The sequence below is a fragment of the Heptranchias perlo genome, chromosome 2, assembly GCF_035084215.1.
Source record: "Heptranchias perlo isolate sHepPer1 chromosome 2, sHepPer1.hap1, whole genome shotgun sequence".
NCBI classification, from domain to species: Eukaryota; Metazoa; Chordata; class Chondrichthyes; order Hexanchiformes; family Hexanchidae; genus Heptranchias; species Heptranchias perlo.
Genome location: NC_090326.1, coordinates 8,188,623 through 8,212,062, shown reverse-complemented (window position 1 = coordinate 8,212,062; position 23,440 = coordinate 8,188,623). Strand labels below are relative to the sequence as shown.

Here is a 23,440-nt window from a genome sequence, read left to right as displayed (position 1 = left end):
AATATCTATATTGCAGCACAGATTCACTTCCCAATTGACTTCCACCACTTCCTGCAGCCACACTGCTCCTCTCCTTTAAGACGTGCAGGCTGCCTTTAAGTAGTGCTAGCCACTGCCGATATCGGGGCACCCTGCTGGTGCATGCAGCCAATCAACAGCGCAGGTAGGCCTGGATGCACGCAGCCAGCACTGAAATCACCAGACAGCGTGAATATTACGTGTTACCTGCATCGCAACAACCAGGTGCAGGTTAATCACGCTCCGCGATCCCAGCGCCCGTTTTTGGGGGTTATCCAATATAACCCCACATATTTTTCAGCTGTGCCTAACAACAGGTTACTTCTAATCCTAATGGTTCACCACACAAAAAAAATCCTTTTTTCATTATATTGTACAAAGCAGAGCGCTGTTTCCATAGGAATCATTTATGTTTGGTATTTCTTGATGTCACCAAATTTCACCTGGATCTTATTTACTTTCCCTCTGATTTGGGACAATGCATTGATGTTTCAGCTAACCTGCTCCCAGGCAGGAAGCCAGTTGGCCTTGGTGGCACCTGCTGATATGAAGGTGAGCTGCAGCTGAACCACGACTGCTACTATCAGAACACAAACAGTGTGGTGTTTGAATTTTGCTTTCTTCCTACATTACCTTGCACAGTCGCTCCCATATCTCTGCTTGCCATAGATGATTCAATGGCCATTGCAACTTTCATGTCCTTTAAGAAGTGCCTGACAGCTCATCTGCTGAATGCCTAGCATGTTAGCCACTAGCAGCCATGACACTAGGAGGAATTTTATCAACCAGCAGAGCCCATGGCTGCATCGGGGATCAAACAGGCAAATAACCAAATTCTACCATTATTGGCAATCAAAAGCAGAGCCATTGCCCCTAATAATCAGTCTCTTGTTCTTGTGTACTAAAATCCAAATTGCTGGGCTGTGTTCACTTCTCTATCTTCCCATTGTGACATGGCTGAATTGCTTGGAAAGTACAGCATAGAAACAGGCCATTCGGCACAACCGCTATTTATGCTCCAGACGAGGTTGAAAAAATTTCTGCATTTGGCAAATACTTAAAAGTACCGAAAACTTTGTTTGGCTTTTAAAGCAAATTTTATTGAAAGATCTTGTCAAATATTTATGCACATAATGAAACACATTTTCTACTTATAGATAGTAAATAAGAAACCTGTACAGCATGGAATTCAACTTAACTGAGCTAAAAGGCCCATGTTCAAACCCCTGATCTTCTGGTATAACTTTGGCGATAAATCGATGGAAACCCAGAAAAACTGTGAATGGGTAAAAACGGCCAATGATGCTGTTTCTTCAGGTTTCCACCAAAGTTAGTGGGAGATTGGGGGAATCCTTTGGAAATTCAGGCCCTTAATGTGCAGCCACCAAAATACCTTTACATAAAGAGTAGCCATTTTATCACTGAGTCACTTTTTGTACAGCGTAAAGCAAACTCCAGCATTTGTGCATTACGTGGCAGAGGAACAGGAGTTTGGAATTAAAAGTGGACAAAGGCAATTTAGTTGTTCATCTAAGGTTACGGCAGAAGATCAAGAGATCCCTTGTGGAATTTTCCATAATTTACAATGATATATCCTGATCCATACAGTATTTTTTTTATAAAGGATACATACTTGTCATTTCGGATGCACCCGATACAGGTTGTGATGTCTCACACTCAGTTTTCAGATATACAGACAATTGCTTTTGGCTGATACATCCAGTATCTTTTAAGATCTTCAAAAAACTGTTTTTAAACTTCACTCCAAGAAATACATAAAGAATAGGATTGAGACAGCAGTGTACATATGCAATACTCTCTGTTACAATAGCTGCATAGTCTACTTTTGCACTGTATTCACAACTAGAGGCTTCTTCGCTGATGATCTGTAGAGTTTGCATCAACAGTACAATGTTGAATGGCAGCTCACAAATGACAAATACAACTACAACTGCAACTATAATCTTTAATGATTTATGCTTCTGAAAACCTTTAGCTTGGAGCAGAGTTTTTGCAATGATTGAGTAGCAAATAATCATGGCCACAAAGGGTATCAGAAATCCCACTACCATCTGTGTTACAGACACTGCCACTCTGATTATGCTGCCTGAATTGGGAGGGTACACCATAGTACAGGTAGTTTTATCAGGTTTACTTAATATGAATTCTGGAAGAGCCAAAATGATTGCAAACACCCAAACCCCTACACACACAAATTTACTGTGAAATCTTTTATTTTTACTGTTGAGCGTTTTTGTTGCTTGAACAATGGCGTTGTACCTGTTGACACTGACACAGGTGAGTATTAACATGCAACTGTAGAAGTTGACAGTGTATGCACCATTCACAACTTTGCACATAAAAGTTCCAAAAATCCATTCATTGTATGCGTCAACTGCCCAGAACGGTAGGGTGCAGAGGAAGAGCAAGTCAGCGATTGCTAGATTGAATGTGTAGATTCCCGTTGCAGTCTTCAGCTTCTCATAGAAAACATATGTCACAATGACCAAAGCATTGCCCAGGAGCCCAGTCACAAATATTACTGAATAAAAACAGGGCAGAAAAACTTGACTGAAATGTCCAACTTCTACCTTCTCACATACTGATACAAAAGATGTAAAGGAGAGAGTGCTGTTGTTGTCATAATATTCATAGTCTGTCATAGTTAGAAACCAGGAATCAAACCTGCAGCGCACACCTGAAATAAAGCACAGAGACGTGTGATGTATTGGGACAAACCCTTATCTGCCTCTTCCAATATGCTTGTACAATGATCTCATTTACAAAGAATAACATTATGATTTATTTGAATAACCTGATAGTAAATGCTAATCCCAACAATTTTCTGGTATACTATTCATATTTTTATGTGATGTGAGCTCTTAAATTGGATTTCTTAACTACTCCCTAGTGGCATTTATTCCATGTGCTGAAACTTAAGCATTTCAATTTAAAGAAAGAAAAATCTGCTAATCACAGTAGTTATATTTTATCATTTCAAAAATAAAGTTTTTTAATGCATAGTTTTTAAGAATCAATATTGAAAGCAATCTATGTGAAAACTTACCACGACTACAGGAAACTCTGCGACTTTGTTAAGAGTAGCTGAGTCTTTCTGCCCTTTGAAGTTAGAATACCTTACTGCTGCATGTTGCAGGTGATTTGTCACAAACCAATAGGTGATTGTGCTTTGTACATTGAAGTTGAAGGAAGTAGCAACTTTAATTATAGTACATTTCCTGTCATTCTGTGCTGAATTGCAAGTTGATCTGATATCTCAGTATTTGCATTGAATCTTCCACTTGTTTCTATTACACTACTGAGAATTTGAAGGATGTTCTGTAAGGCAAGAAAAGGTGAAAAATTTACTGCACGCGAAGAATGCTGTTTAGTTCAAATGGGAACCACTTATTGAATATTTACTCCATGAGCACTAACCAAATTCTCCTTTCTCAGCCACCCCATCAGGGACTACTACAAAGAACTAAAATGAAGGAGAGGTCTTGCACCAGTATGCATCCATAGTGCAAGGAAACATTGTCCATCCCTTTTCCAAGTTTTCATACACGCAAAATATTGGCTTGATTAGCATAAATGTCATCTAAAAAAGCAACAAATCACTCCTAACCGAATGGTATTCATTGTGTCAAATGTTACTGAACAAGTAGGAAACCTACTGTTACATTTGGATTTTTAACTTGATATTTCCTTGTGTGACCACTCATTCATAAGTGGATCTGGTATCCCCTATGCATCAGATACATTTACCTGCCCAATGTCGAGGTAAATATCATGAGACCCTGGGACTGAATATATCACATGCCACCTGGTAACCTGCTTGGCTCTGTTGGTGGATGAGTACACATTCTCTAGGGGTGATTTTAACCCTCCTGGGCGGGCACTTAAACTCACCCGTGGAACATGCCTGCCAAGGTTCGGCTCGTCTTGTAGGTTCTGATTTGAACCTGTTCTTCTGAGCAGACGGGAAAGACATCCACTGGTTTCCTTCCATAAATAAACAGTTTGGATCCAGTTAGTCCTATTCCCCCGCTCTTTTCCTATGGCCCTACAAATGTTTTCCCTTCAAGTATTTATCCAATTCCTTATTGAAAGCTACGATTGAATCTGCTTCCACCACCCCCTCGGGCAGTACATTCCAGATCATAACAACTCTCTGTGTAAAAAAGTTTTTCCTCATGTCGCCTTTGGTTCTTTTGCCAATCACCTTAAATCTGTGTCCTCTGGTCCTCGACTCTTCCGCCAATGAGAAGAGTTTCTCTTTATTTACTTTATCTAAACCCTTCATGATTTTGAACACTTCTATCAAATCTCCTCTCAACCTTCTCTCCTCTAAGGGAAACAACCCCAGCTTCTCCAGTCTATCCACGTAACTGAAGTCCCTCATCCCCAGAACAATTCTAGTAAATCTTTTCTGCACCCTCTCTAAGGCCTTGACATCCTAAAGTGCGGTGCCCAGAATTGGACACAATACTCCAGTTATGGCCGAACCAGTGTTTTATAAAGGTTCAACATAACTTCCTTGCTTTTGTACTCTATGCCTCTATTAATAAAGCCCAGGATCCCGTAAGCTTTTTCAATGATGGAAGGTGTCGTCGACAAGCGGCACTTACTCACCAATAACCTGTTCACCGATGCTCAGTTTGGGCTCTGCCAGGACCACTCGGCTCCAGACCTCATTACAGCCTTGGTCCAAACATGGACAAAAGAGCTGAATTCCAGAGGTGAGGTGAGAGTGACTGCCCTTGTTCGAGTGTGGCACCCAGGAGCCCTAGTAAAATTGAAGTCAATGGGAATTGTAGAAATGCATAAAGAGATACTTGACCATATTAATGTAGAAATGCATGAACAGTTACTTGACCATAGTAAAGAAGAAATGCATGATGGATATTTGACCATGTTAACTCTTTGGCTCACATAATGGGGTGACTACAGCACACACACACAGAAAGACACAATTGTGTAATTACGTTTAAGCCTTGGTATGTTGATAATTAAGTTGGCTGAGCAGGTGCTTAGTATTGCTGACTATAAAATATAATGAGAATACAGTTTCTTGAGAGGCCATGTGGCCTTGAGACTGACTTCAGTCCTACTGATAACCAGCTTTAGAATGTAGGGAGGATAAGTGTGCTCAGGCCTACGAGGCCTACGTGCCAATATAGGAATGAGCTATGGACGTCCAGAGGGGGCAGGCTCACTACTTGATTGACCAACGACCTGAACCAATAAAGAATGTACGTGTACACCCATATTCTACACAGGTGGGCGTACACAATTAACTGTATAAACCTAAGCTGTCTCAATGACTCGATGAAGTTGTGCCTTCAATCATGGCTTGAGGGCGCACTTCCCTTGTACACAAGTCAATTAAAGTAAAACTTTTCCCTTTGTGATACTGGTCTGAGTGTGTTAGTGCATTGGTATATTGTTACGTTTCGACAGAATCAGGGGGAAAACTCTCCAGTGGCTGGAGTCACACCTAGCACAAAGGAAGATGGTAATGGTTGATGGAGGCCAATTATCTCAGCCCCAGGACATTGCTGCAGGACTACCTCAGGGCAGTGTCCGAGGCCCAACCATCTTCAGCTGCTTCATCAATGACCTTCCCTCCATCATAAGGTCAGAAATGGGGATGTTCGCTGATGATTGCAGTGTTCAGTTCCATTCGCAGCCCCTCAGATAAGGAAGCAGTCCGTGCCCGCATGCAGCAAGACCTGGACACCATCCAGGCTTCGGCTGATAAGTGGCAAGTAACATTCGCGCCAGACAAGTGCCAGGAAATGACCATCCCCAACAAGATAGAGTCTAACCAACTCCTCTTGACATTCAACAGCATTACCATCGCCGAATCCCCCACCATCAACATCCTGGGGGTCACCATTGACCAGAAACTTAACTGGACCAGCCACATAAATACTGTGGCTACGAGAGCAGGTCAGAGGCTGGGTATTCTGTGGCGAGTGACTCACCTGACTCCCCAAAGCCTTTCCACCATCTACAAGGCACAAGTCAAGAGTGTGATGGAATACTCTCCATTTGCCTGGATGAGAGCAGCTCCAGCAACACTCAAGAAGCTCGACACCATCCAGGACAAAGCAGCCTGCTTGATTGGCACCCCATCCACCAACTCAAACATTCACTCCCTTCACCACCGACGCACCGTGGCTGCAGTGTGTACCATCCACAGGATGCACTGCAGCAACTCACCAAGGCTTCTTCGACAGCACCTCCCAAACCCACGACCTCTACCACCTAGAAGGACAAGGGCAGCAGGCACATGGGAACAACACCACCTGCAGGTTCCCCTCCAAGTCACACACCATCCCGACTTGGAAATATATCGTCATTCCTTCATCGTCGCTGGGTCAAAATCCTGGAACTCCCTTCCTAACAGCACTGTGGGAGAACCTTCACCACATGGACTGCAGCGGTTCAAGAAGGCGGCTCACCACCACCTTCTCGAGGGCAATTCGGTTTGGGCAATTAGGGATGGTCAATAAATGCTGGCCTTGCCTCGTTCAAACTTGGAAAGGCTTATAAATAAGAAGTCATGACATGCTGTATGAATGGCCAGTTATCTGAGTGTGTCTGTTTTATTAGTTACCTGAAGGGCTACTGTTTTCCATTTACATAAGTGACTTGAACTCAGAAACTCAATGCAAAATGGTCATATTTGTTGATTATACCATACTGGAAGGGCAATGAAATCGTAATAAGCAGCTCAGAAATAGAGTGCGTTGGATCAAATAAGTATGTGGGCAGAACAGTGGTGGGTGAAATTCAGTGAAGACAAGTGCAAAGTACTCAACGTCGAAAGAAAAAATAAGACACACATATGCCATGAATGGTGTTGAGGTGCAACTGAAACAAGCCTAGGTGTCTTAGTAAATGTACTGCTAAACATGTCTAACCAATGCAAGGCAGCAACAAACCCAATAGGGTGTTGCACTACTTAGCCGAAACAGCAGAATGCAAATCAGAGGAAGTAACATTGAGTCCACAGAACAGAAATAGGTCATTCGGCCCAACTTGTCTATGGTTTATGCTCCCAACAAGCATCCTCTCATCCCTCTTCATCCAACCATAAGACCATAAGAGATAGGAGCAGGAGTAGGCCATTCGGCCGCTCGAGCCTGCTCCGCCATTCAATGAGATCATGGCTGATCTGATTTTTACCTCAACTCCACTTTCCCGCCTTTTCCCCGTATCCTTTTGACTCCCTTGCTGATCAAAAATTTGTCTAACTCAGCCTCCACAGCTTTTTGGGGTAAAGAATTCCAAAGATTCACAACCCTCTGGGAGAAGAAATTCCTCCTCGTTTCTGTCTTAAATGGGTGACCCCTTATTCTGAGAATGTACCCCCTTGTTTTAGATTCCCCCATGAGGGGTAACATCCTCTCAGCATCTACCCTATCGAGTCTCCTCAGAATCTTGTATGTTTCAATAAGATCTCCTCTCATTCTTCTAAACTCCAATGAGTATAGACCCAACCTGTTCAATCTTTCCTCATAAGACGACCCTTCCATACCCGGAATCAACCTCGTGAACCTCCTCTGAACTGCCTCCAATGCAAGTATGTCCTTCCTTAAATAAGGGCACCAGAACTGTACGCATTACTCCAGGTGTGGTCTCACCAGCACCCTGTACAGTTGTAGCATGACTTCCCTGCTTTTATACTCCATCCCCCTAGAAATAAAGGCCAATATTCCGTTTGCCTTCCAGATTACCTGCTGCACCTGTATGTTGACTTTTTGTGTTTCATGTACGAGGACACCCAGATCCCTCTGTACCGCAGCATTTTGTAGTATTTCTCCATTCAAATAATATTTCGTTTTTTTATTTTTCCTCCCAAAGTGGATGACTTCACATTTTCCCACATTATATTCAATCTGCCAAATTTTTGCCTATTCGCTTAACCTGTCAATATCCCTTTGCAGACACTTTGTGTCCTCATCACAACTTGCTTTTCCACCTATCTTTGTATCATCAGCAAATTTGGCCACAAGACACTCCGTTCCTTCATCCAAGTCATTGATATATATTGTAAATAGTTGAGGCCCCAGCACTGAGCCCTGCGGCACCCCACTAGTTACAGATTGCCATTTTCAAAATGACCCTTTTATCCCGACTCTTTGTTTTCTGTTAATTAGCCAATCCTCTATCCATGCCAGTATATTACCCCCAAAACCATGAGCTCTTATCTTGTGCAGTAATCTTTTATGAGGCACCTTATCGAATGCCTTTTGGAAATCCAAATATACTGCATCCATTGATTCCCCTTTATCCTCCCTGCCCGTCACTTCCTCAAAGAACTCTAATAAATTTGTCAGACACAATTTCCCCTTCATAAAACCATGTTGACTCTCCTTGATTGTATTATGAGTCTCCAAATGTCCTGCTACTACTTCCTTAATAATGGATTCTAGCGTTTTTCCAATGTCAGATGTTTGGCTAACTGGTCTATAGTTACCTGCTTTCTGTCTCACTCCCTTCTTGAATAGGGGTGTTACGTTTGCAGTTTTCCAATCCACTGGGACCTTTCCAGAATCTAGTAACCTTATCAGCACACCTTTCTATTCCTTTCTCCCGCTTATGCTCATCTAGCTTCCCCTGCACGTTCCCCTCCAAGTCACACACCATCCCGATTTGGAAATGTATCGCCGTTCCTTCATTGTCGCTGGGTCAAAATCCTGGAACTCCCTTCCTAACAGCAGTGTGGGAGAACCGTCACCACAAGGACTGCAGCGGTTCAAGAAGGCGGCTCACCACTACCTTCTCAAAGGCAATTATGGATGGGCAATAAATGCTGGCCTCGCCAGCGATGCCCACATCCCGTGAACGAATAAACAAAAAATACATCTGTGCTATTTGCCTCAACTACTCCTTGTGGCAGCGTGTTCCACATTCTAACCACTCTGGGTAAAGAAGTTTCTCCTGAATTTCCTATTGGATTTATTAGTGACTATCTTATATTTATGACCTCTAGTTTTGGACTCCTCCACAAGTGGAAACATTTTCTCTACATCTACCCTATTAAACCCTTTCATTATCTTAAAGACCTCTATCAGGTCGCCCCTCAGCCTAGAGGAAAGCGCCCCAGCCTGTTCAGCCTTTCCTGATAAGTATATCCTCTCAGTTCTGGTATCATCTTTGTGAATCTTTTTTGCATCTTCTCCAATTTCTCTGTAATATGCAGACCAGAACTGTGCACATTACTCCAAGTGTGGTCTAACCAAGGTTCTATGCAAGTTTAATATAACCTCTCTGCTTTTCTATTCTATCCCTCTAGAAATGACCCCCAGTGCTTGGTTTGCCTTTTTCATGGCTTTGTTAACCTGCGTCACTACTTTTAGTGATTTGTGTATCTTTACCCCAAGATCCCTCTGCTCCTCTACCCCATTTAGACTCTTGTTATTTAAGCAGTCTGTGGTCTCCTTATTCTTCCTACCAAAATGCTCCACCTCACACTTATCTATATTGAAATTCATTTGCCAATTATATGCCCATTCTACAAGTTTATTAATGTCCACTTGCATTTTAATGCATTCTTCCTTTGTATTAGCTACACCCCCCAATTTGGGGTCGTCCACATATTTTGAAATTGTATTTCCAATTCTTGAATCCAAATCATTAAAGTAAATTGTGAACAACAGTGGTCCGAGCTCCGATCCTTGTGGAACACCACTTTTCACCTTTTGCCAGTCTGAGAAGCTACCCTTAACTCCTGCTCTCTGCTTTCTGTTTTGTGGCCAGCTTGCTATCTATTCTGCTGTCTGTATCTGTCGTTAAGCTAATTCGTCTATGGTTACCTGGACTTGTTGTATCTCCCTTTTTAAATTTAGGAGTAGTATTAGCATATAGGAATAACATTGTGACCAAACTGTATAATGCTCTGGTCAGACTACACTTTGAGCAACATGTATACTCCTGGTCACTGAGACACAAGGGAGATGTTCGCAAGATACTTACGCATAAGGAAGGCTATTCGGCCTGTCTTACATCCTTGAAACATGAAGTCTGGTTGTGAGGTTCTACTTTCGGGGCTTTACTTTTGCTTCATAATCAGGTCTGGCACACGCAATAGAAATGTTTTCTTTGGGGCCTTTGGTATTCAATATGTATAAATAGATGGAAAACAATCTAGCAAATTAATATTTAACAGATTGTGTTGTGGTGTAGACTCAGTATAACTATTGCTGGATTCTGTAACTTTAAGGATGTAAGTAGCACAGGAAATATAGGGGTTGAATTTCTGCAGAGGTTCTCCTGATTGTCTGCCATACCTTCAGCTGAAGATCCAATTATCTGGGGTTTCCAAGGATCTTCCAACGAAGTTACAGGATGATCAGGAGAATTGCTGAAGAAGTTCAACCCCATGTGAAATGGAGGCAGGATGGGAAGAGGTAATTAGACTGGGAGAAAGTTCACGTGGAGTATAAGCACCAGCATAGACCAGTTGGGTCGAAGGGCCTATTTCTGTGTTGTAGAATCCATGTAATGTAACCCTTGATCCAAGTTTCCTTGTGCTTTTTGACCCTTCCCGTTATCTGGTTGCGGGGGAGGGGTTCTTGTTGGCCTCATTTGCATACGACAACTGTCAGCTAGTGACGCTATAGACGAGAGTTTCCTGGTTTTACCCTTCTACTGCACTCAGGGTAAGTTAGACTGAAATGTAAGAGGTGCAGCAGCTGTCTCTACCACCTGATCAAGGCAGAAGTGAAGGGTTTGTCAGCTTTGAAGAGTCTGGAAAGTTTAGTTTCTGCAGTTTGGAAACATTTTCCAGCTCATTTTTTTTTGGTTTGTCGTAAGTGAGACCTGCACTTGACTTTGACCACCTGCTACTGGGTCAGACCACCCAAAGACTTTTGCCGCCACCCCCCCCCCCCCCCCCCCCCCCCCCCCGCAGTCAGAGCAACTTAACAGCAGCTTTGGCTCTTCCCCTGGCCATACCTCTGTATGCCATTATTATGGAAGGGAAGGAAGGAGCAGCATAGATCGGACGGAAGGAGAATCAGGCATCATGTTAAAAGAACGCAGCCCACCAGATTTACAGCCATCAAAGGTCCTATGAGGATTTCTTTGGGGAACTCTGCATCAGAAGAATTTCCTTCTCAATAATGTAACCTATTACATATAGATTTCAAGCCATGCTGATTATCATGCTCATCATCTCTCTCTGCGGCAATGAAGGTCATCACTGCCCTCAACCTTTATAGCTCAAGCTCATTTCAGACAGTCACGGAGGATCTCTGCCAGGGAGCAGTATTGGCCTGCGTACACCGTGCATACACCAGCTCACTGACACCCTTTACAGCAGAGCAGCTCACTTCATAAGCTTTGACATCACAGGCAGGCACCAGAGAGAAAGAATCATACAGCTCCGTGGGGTTGCTGGCTTCCCCAAACAACAGCGTGCCATCAGTGGCATCCACGTTGGACATAGAGTACCTCCACATGGATGCAAACAGGAAGGGATTTCACTCCATGAATGTGCAGATACTTTGCGTTATCACATAGAGGATCCTTCATGTCAACAGGCAGTATGCAAGAAGCTGTCATAATTCCTTTATCCTCCAGTACTCAGCCCTCCTTGACCTCTTCATGAATGGAAACTATATCAACAGCTGACTATTGGGTGACCAGGCATTTGCCTGCTGCCATGGTTGATAACCCCCTCCCGCCGACCCCGAACACAAGTAGAGGACCGGTACAATGGGCCATCAGGCTGGTGATTGAGAGGATCATTAGGGTTTTGAAAACACACTTTTGCTGGGGTGGGGTTCTGCAATACGAGCCAGATAGGGACACCAGAATTAACATTGCCTGCTGGTCCCTTTACAACTTTGCCGTCCAGGAAGGGCTGCTGTTTGACATGGCTAAAGAGGAGATGCTTGTTCCAGATGGCCTTGAACTTCAGGAAGCAGAACATAACGAGTCCTTGTTGAGAGCTGCAAGGGGCATTACTGGGCAGATACTCTCAGACGTCTTCTTTACGTGATTCACCCAGACACTGCAGCCTGACTTCGTTCTCCACCATTGGCAAATAAAGAGATATTTCCTCAAACCCATCCGGCAAATGACAATAAATCTGCCCTCTTTGCCTCAACATCCCATTGTTAATAATTATCACCTGAGTGACTAAGTCAGCACCAAATGAGCGCTCCTTTTCCCATATGACTGTCATCTCTATGAATAGCAAAACACCACATAAGTGTACATTCTAATTTATTACAATAACTGCAAAATGCAAAAAGTCACTCTACCTTTTCATAACATTGTGAGTCCTCATGGTGCTTAGATGTGCCTTTGTATCTCCTATTTTAGTGCTTCTTTTAAGTGCCACCTGAGGGCCAGGACTGTGGGAGATGATGTACAGAAAGTTAATGGGTCTGAGATGGCCTCGTCTTCATGGCAACTGGCTCCTGGCCACATCTTTGGCGAGTGCTCCTGGGCAGCCTGGTTTCACCTCCTATGTTTCATTGGCATAGTTCCCTGAGAGGGAAGGTTGGAGGCCTGGCATGTGCAGTTAGTCCTGAGAGTTGGCAGTATCAGGCAGATGGATTCCAGCCACTGCAATTCCACTGTGCCCTGGATCTGCGGCCCCACTCATCAGTGGGATGTCTGGTCTAGTGGCAGCTATCAGATCCTGAAAACTCTGAGACACAACAGCGGCTAAGGTTTGAAAGCCACAGTCCACGCTACGTTCCCTTTTCCCTCCAGGACTGCAGTCTTTGCTTGCATAGAGGTGAAAGCACGGTTGTTTCTTAGCTGGAGACCTGCTTGCAGATTTCAATGCAGCTGTGCCCACTTGTTGCATTGGTACCTGCAAGGAGACAAAGCTTCCGTGATAGTGCTGCAAAAAAGAGTTGTGGACTCCACAGTCACACCTGTCAGTGGCCGTGTCCTGATGATTGTCCTCAGAGCCTGCACATAGGCATGTTGCTCCTCAAACATTGTTGTTTTTAGGTGAGTCCTCGTGAGTTCTGGGTTGCACAACTCTGAACAATAACTTGCAGTGGGATTAGGAGGAGGGGACACAGGTTCAAACTAGTTACCACAAGACTGAAATAAAAAGAGGTTCTTCACACAAGGAGTGATCAGCAATTGGAATGGACTTCTGAACAGAGCAGTGGAGGCAAAACCCTGGAATTGTTTAAGAAACAGTTATATGCAGCAATTGCAGAAGCGTAGCATTGTTCTGGATGAATTTATTAAGGTGGGCTAACGGCTTCATGAAAAGGCAAATTATTGTTGCTTTTCTGATAGACGAGCGATCCCAGGTACCGCGGGACTCCTTCACTTGGTATTTTCCTGATAGACGAGGGATCCCAGGTACCGCGGGACTCCTTCACTTGGTATTTTCCTGATAGACGAGCGATCCCAGGTACCGCGGGACTCCTTCACTTGGTATTTTCCTGATGTGGAGATGCCGGTGATGGACTGGGGTTGACAATTGTAAACAATTTTACAACACCAAGTTATAGTCCAACAATTTTATTTGAAAATCACAAGCTTTCGGAGGCTTCCTCCTTCCTCAGGTGAATGTCAAGAAATCCTCGAACCTTTCGCATTTATAAATCACAGAACAATACCTGGTGATTACAGATAGTCTTTCCAACTGCCCGTTGCCAAGGCAATCAAAGTGTTCAGACAGAGAGGTGTTACCTACAGGGCCACCGAATATACAAACAAGTTGTAAAATTGTTTACAATTGTCAACCCCAGTCCATCACCGGCATCTCCACATCAGGAAAATACCAAGTGAAGGAGTCCCGTGGTACCTGGGATCCCTCGTCTATCAGGAAAATACCAACCAGTTCTTTACCCAAACACACGGAACAGCCATGGGGACCAAATTCGCACCCCAATACGCCAACATTTTCATGCACAAGTTCGAGCAGGACTTCTTCACTGCACAGGACCTCCAACCAACACTATACACCAGATACATCGACAACATTTTCTTTCTATGGACCCACGGCAAGGAATCACTAAAGAGACTACACGATAACATCAACAAGTTCCATCCCACCATCAAGCTCACCATGGACTACTCCTCAGAATCAGTTTCTTTCTTAGACACACGAATCTCCATCAAAGACGGGCACCTCAGCACCTCACTCTACCGCAAGCCCACGGACAACCTCACGATGCTCCACTTTTCCAGCTTCCACCCTAACCACGTCAAAGAGGCCATCCCCTATGGACAGGCCCTGCGAATACACAGGGTCTGCTCAGACGAGGAGGAACGCGATGGACACCTACAGACGCTGAAAGACGCCCTCGTAAGAACGGGATATGACGCTCGACTCATCGATCGACAGTTCCGACGGGCCACAGCGAAAAATCGCATAGACCTCAGAAGACAAACACAGGACGCAACCAACAGAGTACCCTTCATCGTCCAGTACTTCCCCGGAGCGGAGAAACTACGCCATGTTCTCCGCAGCCTTCAACATGTCATCAGTGACGACGAACACCTCGCTATGGCCATCCCCGCACCTCCACTACTCGCCTTTAAACAGCCACCCAACCTCAAACAGACCATCGTTCGCAGCAAATTACCCAGCTTTCAGGAGAACAGCGTCCACGACACCACACAACCCTGCCACGGTAACCTCTGCAAGACATGCCAGATCATCGACACAGATACCACCATCACACGAGAGGACACCACCCACCAGGTGCATGGTTCATACTCCTGTGACTCGGCCAACGTTGTCTACCTCATACGTTGCAGGAAAGGATGCCCCGGAGCATGGTACATTGGCGAGACCATGCAGACGCTGCGACAACGGATGAACGGACACCGCGCAACAATCGCCAGACAGGAGGGTTCCCTCCCAGTCGGGGAACACTTCAGCAGTCAAGGACATTCAGCCACCGACCTTCGGGTAAGCGTACTCCAAGGCGGCCTTCGAGACACACGACAACCCAAAATCGTCGAGCAGAAATTGATAGCCAAGTTCCGCACCCATGAGGACGGCCTCAACCGGGATCTTGGGTTCATGTCACGCTACACGTAACCCCACCAGCGAACAAAAGTTATCTGTTTTTAATATAACGGGTCATTTGCTGTCTTTCTCTTCCTTCCGGATGTTTCTATGTTTCTGCCTCTCTCTCTCTGTTTTTTTTCTTTTTTTTTGGTTGTTTGTATATTCGGTGGTCCTGTAGGTAACACCTCTCTGTCTGAACACTTTGATTGCCTTGGCAACGGGCAGTTGGAAAGACTGTCTGTAATCACCAGGTATTGTTCTGTGATTTATAAATGCGAAAGGTTCGAGGATTTCTTGACATTCACCTGAGGAAGGAGGAAGCCTCCGAAAGCTTGTGATTTTCAAATAAAATTGTTGGACTATAACTTGGTGTTGTAAAATTGTTTACAATTGGTATTTTCCTGATGAGGGATCCCAGGTACCGCGGGACTCCTTCACTTGGTATTTTCCTGATAGACGAGCGATCCCAGGTACCGCGGGACTCCTTCACTTGGTATTTTCCTGATGTGGAGATGCCGGTGATGGACTGGGGTTGACAATTGTAAACAATTTTACAACACCAAGTTATAGTCCAACAATTTTATTTGAAAATCACAAGCTTTCGGAGGCTTCCTCCTTCCTCAGGTGAATGTCAAGAAATCCTCGAACCTTTCGCATTTATAAATCACAGAACAATACCTGGTGATTACAGATAGTCTTTCCAACTGCCCGTTGCCAAGGCAATCAAAGTGTTCAGACAGAGAGGTGTTACCTACAGGGCCACCGAATATACAAACAAGTTGTAAAATTGTTTACAATTGTCAACCCCAGTCCATCACCGGCATCTCCACATCAGGAAAATACCAAGTGAAGGAGTCCCGTGGTACCTGGGATCCCTCGTCTATCAGGAAAATACCAACCAGTTCTTTACCCAAACACACGGAACAGCCATGGGGACCAAATTCGCACCCCAATACGCCAACATTTTCATGCACAAGTTCGAGCAGGACTTCTTCACTGCACAGGACCTCCAACCAACACTATACACCAGATACATCGACAACATTTTCTTTCTATGGACCCACGGCAAGGAATCACTAAAGAGACTACACGATAACATCAACAAGTTCCATCCCACCATCAAGCTCACCATGGACTACTCCTCAGAATCAGTTTCTTTCTTAGACACACGAATCTCCATCAAAGACGGGCACCTCAGCACCTCACTCTACCGCAAGCCCACGGACAACCTCACGATGCTCCACTTTTCCAGCTTCCACCCTAACCACGTCAAAGAGGCCATCCCCTATGGACAGGCCCTGCGAATACACAGGGTCTGCTCAGACGAGGAGGAACGCGATGGACACCTACAGACGCTGAAAGACGCCCTCGTAAGAACGGGATATGACGCTCGACTCATCGATCGACAGTTCCGACGGGCCACAGCGAAAAATCGCATAGACCTCAGAAGACAAACACAGGACGCAACCAACAGAGTACCCTTCATCGTCCAGTACTTCCCCGGAGCGGAGAAACTACGCCATGTTCTCCGCAGCCTTCAACATGTCATCAGTGACGACGAACACCTCGCTATGGCCATCCCCGCACCTCCACTACTCGCCTTTAAACAGCCACCCAACCTCAAACAGACCATCGTTCGCAGCAAATTACCCAGCTTTCAGGAGAACAGCGTCCACGACACCACACAACCCTGCCACGGTAACCTCTGCAAGACATGCCAGATCATCGACACAGATACCACCATCACACGAGAGGACACCACCCACCAGGTGCATGGTTCATACTCCTGTGACTCGGCCAACGTTGTCTACCTCATACGTTGCAGGAAAGGATGCCCCGGAGCATGGTACATTGGCGAGACCATGCAGACGCTGCGACAACGGATGAACGGACACCGCGCAACAATCGCCAGACAGGAGGGTTCCCTCCCAGTCGGGGAACACTTCAGCAGTCAAGGACATTCAGCCACCGACCTTCGGGTAAGCGTACTCCAAGGCGGCCTTCGAGACACACGACAACCCAAAATCGTCGAGCAGAAATTGATAGCCAAGTTCCGCACCCATGAGGACGGCCTCAACCGGGATCTTGGGTTCATGTCACGCTACACGTAACCCCACCAGCGAACAAAAGTTATCTGTTTTTAATATAACGGGTCATTTGCTGTCTTTCTCTTCCTTCCGGATGTTTCTATGTTTCTGCCTCTCTCTCTCTGTTTTTTTTCTTTTTTTTTGGTTGTTTGTATATTCGGTGGTCCTGTAGGTAACACCTCTCTGTCTGAACACTTTGATTGCCTTGGCAACGGGCAGTTGGAAAGACTGTCTGTAATCACCAGGTATTGTTCTGTGATTTATAAATGCGAAAGGTTCGAGGATTTCTTGACATTCACCTGAGGAAGGAGGAAGCCTCCGAAAGCTTGTGATTTTCAAATAAAATTGTTGGACTATAACTTGGTGTTGTAAAATTGTTTACAATTGGTATTTTCCTGATGAGGGATCCCAGGTACCGCGGGACTCCTTCACTTGGTATTTTCCTGATAGACGAGCGATCCCAGGTACCGCGGGACTCCTTCACTTGGTATTTTCCTGATAGACGAGGGATCCCAGGTACCGCGGGACTCCTTCACTTGGTATTTTCCTGATAGATGAGGGATCCCAAGTACCGCGGGACTCCTTCACTTGGTATTTTCCTGATAGACGAGCGATCCCAGGTACCGCGGGACTCCTTCACTTGGTATTTCACCTTCACCGGAACAGAAAGAGACTGTGAATTTTTTTTTCAATTTTCTTTTCTAATTGTTAACTTGCCTGGAATTTCTGCTCTGTTGGGTCAATAACAGCTGTGTCAGGGAATGCATGCAATCTATCCGAACCAATTTGGTGCAGTGTGTGCTGTGGAATAGCTAAAGATTCCTGTACAGATTTCAGAGTATTAGGGCTGCATAGGTTTGATTTCCTCTTTAATGTTAGTTTTTGATTGGCTATTTTTAATTTTTTAATTTAAAAATATTAAACAAGCCAGTTTTTAGAAGGTGAGATTTTTATAAAGAAGACGAGGTTTGTACAGTTATACATTTAAGCAACAATCTGCTGCAAAGAGCTCTTGGAAAGAAAGAAAATCCATTTCAAAACTCGAGGTAAGTTTAGTTTCATTGTCCTTACTGCACTGTGAAGGGTAAAATAAGGATGCAGAGTAATTGCAAAATTAACAAAAGTATATGGGCTCGATTTTAAAAGTAAAAACCAGGTGGGTTGGGGGCAGGGGGGCATTGAAAATTGCCACCATTTCAGACCCGCCCCCAACCCACTCATTTCTGTTTTTCACCGGGGCGGGATGAGGGGCAGGCGGCTAACCCACTCCCAGGAGGCGGGTCGGGCCTTAAAACCTTGCAAGGAGGTTTCAGGCCTCCATTTTTCAGTAATTTCCGATTTCAACCCCGGGGGCCGGAATTCCCAGGCCTTCCGTGAGAAGGCCCAAGACTGCAGGTAAGTGCCTAGAAAGGCACAGCTTGTGGGCCTAGAGAAGCAGGAGTGCTTCCCCCAGGCTCAACAAACCTACCTGCACTGATCCCCCAGCCCATCCGATCGTGGACCCCCCCCTGGCCCCGATCCCCCACCTCCGATCCCGATACCCCGACCCCGATCCTCCGACTCCAACCCTGATCCCGATCCTGCGACCCTGACCCCGATCCTCCGACCCTGACCCCAATCCTCCGACCCAGATCCCCTGACCCCGAACCCCTGTCCCTGACCCTCCGGCCCCGACCCTCCGACCCCCATCCTCTGAATCCGATCCTCTGAATCCGATCCTCCGACCCCAATCCTGACCCTCCGACCCTGACATCCCGACCCCAATCCTCCGACCCTGACCCCGATCCTCCTACCCCTGACCCTCACTCTTAACAATTGTGGACCCCCGCGATGATCCCCATTTCCGCCCCCCCCCCCCCCGGGACTGACCCTTGATCCCATCCCCCATGACCCGCGACCCCTGTGCCCACCCGTGCCTCTTGCCCACCCGTGCCTCTTGCCCACCCGTGCCCACATGGCCACCCATGCCCCCCCGATACATCCGACCCCCATCCTCCGATCCCGATCCTCTGACCCCGATCCTGATCCTCCGACCCTCCAACCCTGACCCTCACCCTCAACGATTGCGGACTCCTGCGATGATCCCCAATTCCGCCCCCCGTGACTGACCCTTGATCCCATCCCCCATGACCCGCGACCCCTGTGCCCCCCCGTGCGTCTTGCCCACCCATGCAAACAAAGACCTATCTGCACTCGTTCTCTCCCTGGCTGGTCTCCCGTCCGACTGAGACCAGTCTGTCAATCAGCCGGTCAGTGGACGGAAACCAACAAAAAAAAATAGAAGACATCCTTACATCAAAATCGTAAGGACTTCCAGGAAACCCGTACTAATGGGTTTCCCGACCTCAGATTGACCCCCTGCCGCTTTCCCAGCTCCGTTTGAACTTTGAACCCTATGACTTTAAGATAACTGAAGATATTTAAAATGTTTCGTAGAATTTTAGAGAATGTTTTTCAAAATTCACCAATTTTGAGCCATTAATAATTAGATATATAAAATGCCAATACGTAAAGTAATTTATAAAAGATACATCTAAAAGCACATGACAGCAAATGCTGGAAATCTAAAATAAATAAAAGGAAATGCTTAGCAGGTCTGGCAGTAAAATGAAACACCCGTTAGAGGCCCCTAATAGGAACTGGCCCAAACGCTGCTGAACGTGCATTTTTGGTATTTCGGTTTTTATTTTATAAAGAGTACATACTTGTAATTTCATTCGTAACTGCGTCAGATGCACCTGACACAGGCTGCGATGCCTCGCACTCTAATTTCAAATATGCAACCAATTGTTTTTGGTTGATTCATCCGGTATATTTTAAGATCTTCAAAAAATCTGTATCTAAACTTCACGCTAAGAATTACATAATGAATAGGACTGAGACACCACTGGACATAAACATTTGACAAGATTCTACAATTTGGATATGTACATAATTACATATTTGCACATAATAAATACAATTTATACTTGAGTGTTAAGCACGACTCACAACTTGTATTTAAAGATAGTAAATAAGAAACCTGTACAGCATGGAATTCAACTTAACTGAGCTAAAAGGCCCATGTTCAAACCCCTGATCTTCTGGTATAACTTTGGCGATAAATCGATGGAAACCCAGAAAAACTGTGAATGGGTAAAAACGGCCAATTATGCTGTTTCTTCAGGTTTCCACCAAAGTTAGTGGGAGATTGGGGGAATCTTGTGGAAATTCAGGCCCTTAATGTGCAGCCACCAAAATACCTTTACATAAAGAGAAGCCATTTTATCACTGAGTCACTTTTTGTACAGCGTAAAGCAAACTCCAGCATTTGTGCATTACGTGGCAGAGGAACAGGAGTTTGGAATTAAAAGTGGACAAAGGCAATTTAGTTGCCATCTAAGGTTACGGCAGAAGATCAAGAGATCCCTTGTGGAATTTTCCATAATTTACAATGATATATCCTGATCCATACAGTATTTTTTTTATAAAGGATACATACTTGTCATTTCGGATGCACCCGATACAGGTTGTGATGTCTCACACTCAGTTTTCAGATATACAGACAATTGCTTTTGGCTGATACATCCATTATCTTTTAAGATCTTCAAAAAACTGTTTTTAAACTTCACTCCAAGAAATACATAAAGAATAGGATTGAGACAGCAGTGTACATATGCAATACTCTCTGTTATAATAGTTGCATAGTCTACTTTTGCACTGTATTCACAACTAGAGGCTTCTTCCCTGGTGATCTGTAGAGTTTGCATCAACAGTACAATGTTGAATGGCAGCTCACAAATGACAAATACAACTACAACTGCAACTATAATCTTTAATGATTTATGCTTCTGAAAACCTTTAGCTTGGAGCAGAGTTTTTGCAATGAATGAGTAGCAAATAATCATGGCCACAAAGGGTATCAGAAATCCCACTACCATCTGTGTTACAGACACTGCCACTCTGATTATGCTGCCTGAATTGGGAGGGTACACCATAGTACAGGCAGTTTTATCATGTACACCAGTATATGCTTCACTTAATATGAATTCTGGAAGAGCCAAAATGATTGCAAACACCCAAACCCCTACACACACAAATTTACTGTGAAATCTTTTATTTTTACTGTTGAGCGTTTTTGTTGCTTGAACAATGGCATTGTACCTGTTGACACTGACACAGGTGAGTATTAACATGCAACTGTAGAAGTTGACAGTGTATGCACCATTCACAACTTTGCACATAAAAGTTCCAAAAATCCATTCATTGTATGCGTCAACTGCCCAGAACGGTAGGGTGCAGAGGAAGAGCAAGTCAGCGATCGCGAGATTCATCATGTAGACATCTGTCATAGTCTTCAGTTTCTCATAGAAAACATATGTCACAATGACCAAAGCATTGCCCAGGAGCCCAGTCACAAATATGACTGAATAAAAACAGGGCAGAAAAACTCGACCAAAGTTTCTGACACCTGATTTTTCACAGGGTATTGCAAACAGTGAAAGGTCAAGTATGGCAAAATCCAAATTATTGTCAGTGATGGCTGAAATCTTGGTAACTGGTATCTGACAATAGAACGGTGGCAATTAGTGAAAAATGGATTGTATTTTAAACAGTTGCAATATATATTTAAATGTAAACCTTATGCCTGATATTTACAATCCCCAGTTATTGAGGCTACTCCAACATTACAACTAGAAAAACAGAATGAATTTGTCTGTCATAAAAATAAAAACCATTGTTTACATATTAAAGAGAATTTTTACCTGTGTCATCTTTTTGAGGTTTAGAACTTAGATGCGCAAAGTGCTTAATGTTCTCATGGATTCCGTTCTCACTGTGTCCACTCCACCACTTCCTTTTAGCATGAGTTTAGAATTTGAAACGGAAATCTTTGTCATACATTGAAAAAAGGAAGTAATATTTTTCTATTTTTCAACTGAATGCTGCCTTACATTTTGCTTGCTTGAGGCCCTTACAAAGGAGCTCTCATAGTCTCTGTACATGACCTATTACAGTTAATCATTGGAAAACTGGATCACCCAAGGGGTTACAACAGCCTCCTTTCATTATTGGGACGTGTGTCAATCCCTACCAGACTAATTGGATGAAAATTTGTTGGATGCAAAGGTACTCCTCGATATGAGCTAGCTCTGAGTGAATGTGTGTCGACAGCACAAAACTGCTGACAACATGGGGTGAGGCACAGCAAAAGATACTTTTCTATGGTTGAGTTTAAGGCAGAATATGCTGCATCAAACCCATGATGTATATGGTTTGATCCATAATAAACGGAAATGTTCTGCATGATTTGTAATAAACAAGGAACCCTTTCAGTTGATATGTTCATCTTGAGTTAGCTGTCATTTACAACAGTTTTGCCTCGGTATTTTGGGATGTTAGTGTTCTGGAGTTTGACAATTCCTCCCAGGAAAAGGAACTATTTTGACTGAAAAAGCATTATGATTGGAAAATGTAGGCCAGTATCTCTCTATGGGGAAGATTTTCCACTCCATTGCACTGCCGGTGGGGGTGGAAAATGTGGCATTGAGTCCGCATGCTGGAAATGTGCCTTGAGCACGCTGACCAGTATTCTGCAACAGGACAATGCTGGGGGAGCAGGAGGCTCACACTGCTGGAGTGTGCAAGCCTCATTAAAAGCCCCAGAGCCATGCAAGTAAAGGTGGAGCTTCAAAACCCTGCATTTACCACTGGTTGGTTCTACCCTGTGCACCGGATTTTCAATTGACAGGAAAGAGATTTGTTTTGCACATATGGGTCAGCTATTTTTGCCTTTCTGTACTTTTCATTGTTTTTCTGGCTAGTTTTCAGTTTACTGGCGATTTTTGTTTATTTGTATGTATGTGCATGTACCATTCTGGGGAGTTGGTTTCTGCATAGAAGCAGCCCCCTCAGCACAGGGTTGGATAGTCCTTTGGAAATTCCTCTTGCTCTCAGGAAACTGGAGGATTAGAAGTTCTGTAGGCACAATCAGAGGCAAGTGCACCTGCACCAAGACGGGCTTAGTGCTCTCTGTACAGGAGGCAGGTGTATAGAAAACACCACTGTTACTTAGGCAGTTCAAGGAGCTCTGTCATCACGGCTTATCTTTCACTAGGAACATAGCCTCTCAGCTATGCTGTCACCTGCAGGCAGACCTCTAAATTTCATCCACAACTGGCAGTGAAAGTCGCAGCTATTTTAAACTTCTAAGCCATTGGCTCCTTTCAAGCTGCCTCAGGTAGCAGTGCACCACTGCACACATTAGGTCAATGTTGCATTGTTTGCAGGACTCAGGACTTCCCTCTTCCTGGGAATGATGATCATCTTCACTTTTTAG

General features: G+C 44.6%; 3 protein-coding genes across 3 annotated transcripts in view; 1 reads left to right on the top strand and 2 right to left on the bottom strand.

The window, feature by feature from the left end:
• Positions 1 to 23,440, top strand: part of fyco1a (FYVE and coiled-coil domain autophagy adaptor 1a) — a 314,197-nt gene that overhangs the window by 199,797 nt on the left and 90,960 nt on the right. The window lies entirely within an intron of this gene.
• LOC137334944 (C-C chemokine receptor type 7-like) lies at positions 1,105 to 13,447 on the bottom strand. Its single transcript, XM_068000038.1, has 3 exons — positions 12,303 to 13,447; positions 3,086 to 3,357; positions 1,105 to 2,716 (listed from the first exon to the last, which is right to left on the bottom strand). The coding sequence occupies exon 3, from the start codon at positions 2,679 to 2,681 to the stop codon at positions 1,635 to 1,637; it is 1,047 nt and encodes a 348-aa protein (XP_067856139.1). The 5' UTR covers positions 2,682 to 2,716; positions 3,086 to 3,357; positions 12,303 to 13,447; the 3' UTR covers positions 1,105 to 1,634.
• Positions 19,657 to 21,956, bottom strand: LOC137334916 (C-C chemokine receptor type 9-like). Its single transcript, XM_068000006.1, has 2 exons — positions 21,867 to 21,956; positions 19,657 to 21,665 (listed from the first exon to the last, which is right to left on the bottom strand). Exons 1-2 carry the CDS (start codon positions 21,873 to 21,875, stop codon positions 20,586 to 20,588), a joined length of 1,089 nt encoding a protein of 362 aa, XP_067856107.1. The 5' UTR covers positions 21,876 to 21,956; the 3' UTR covers positions 19,657 to 20,585.

Excerpts from the sequence above, each read along its gene's own strand:
- LOC137334944 (XM_068000038.1), bottom strand. The coding sequence starts at position 2,681 with ATGACAGACTATGAATATTATGACAACAACAGCACTCTCTCCTTTACA.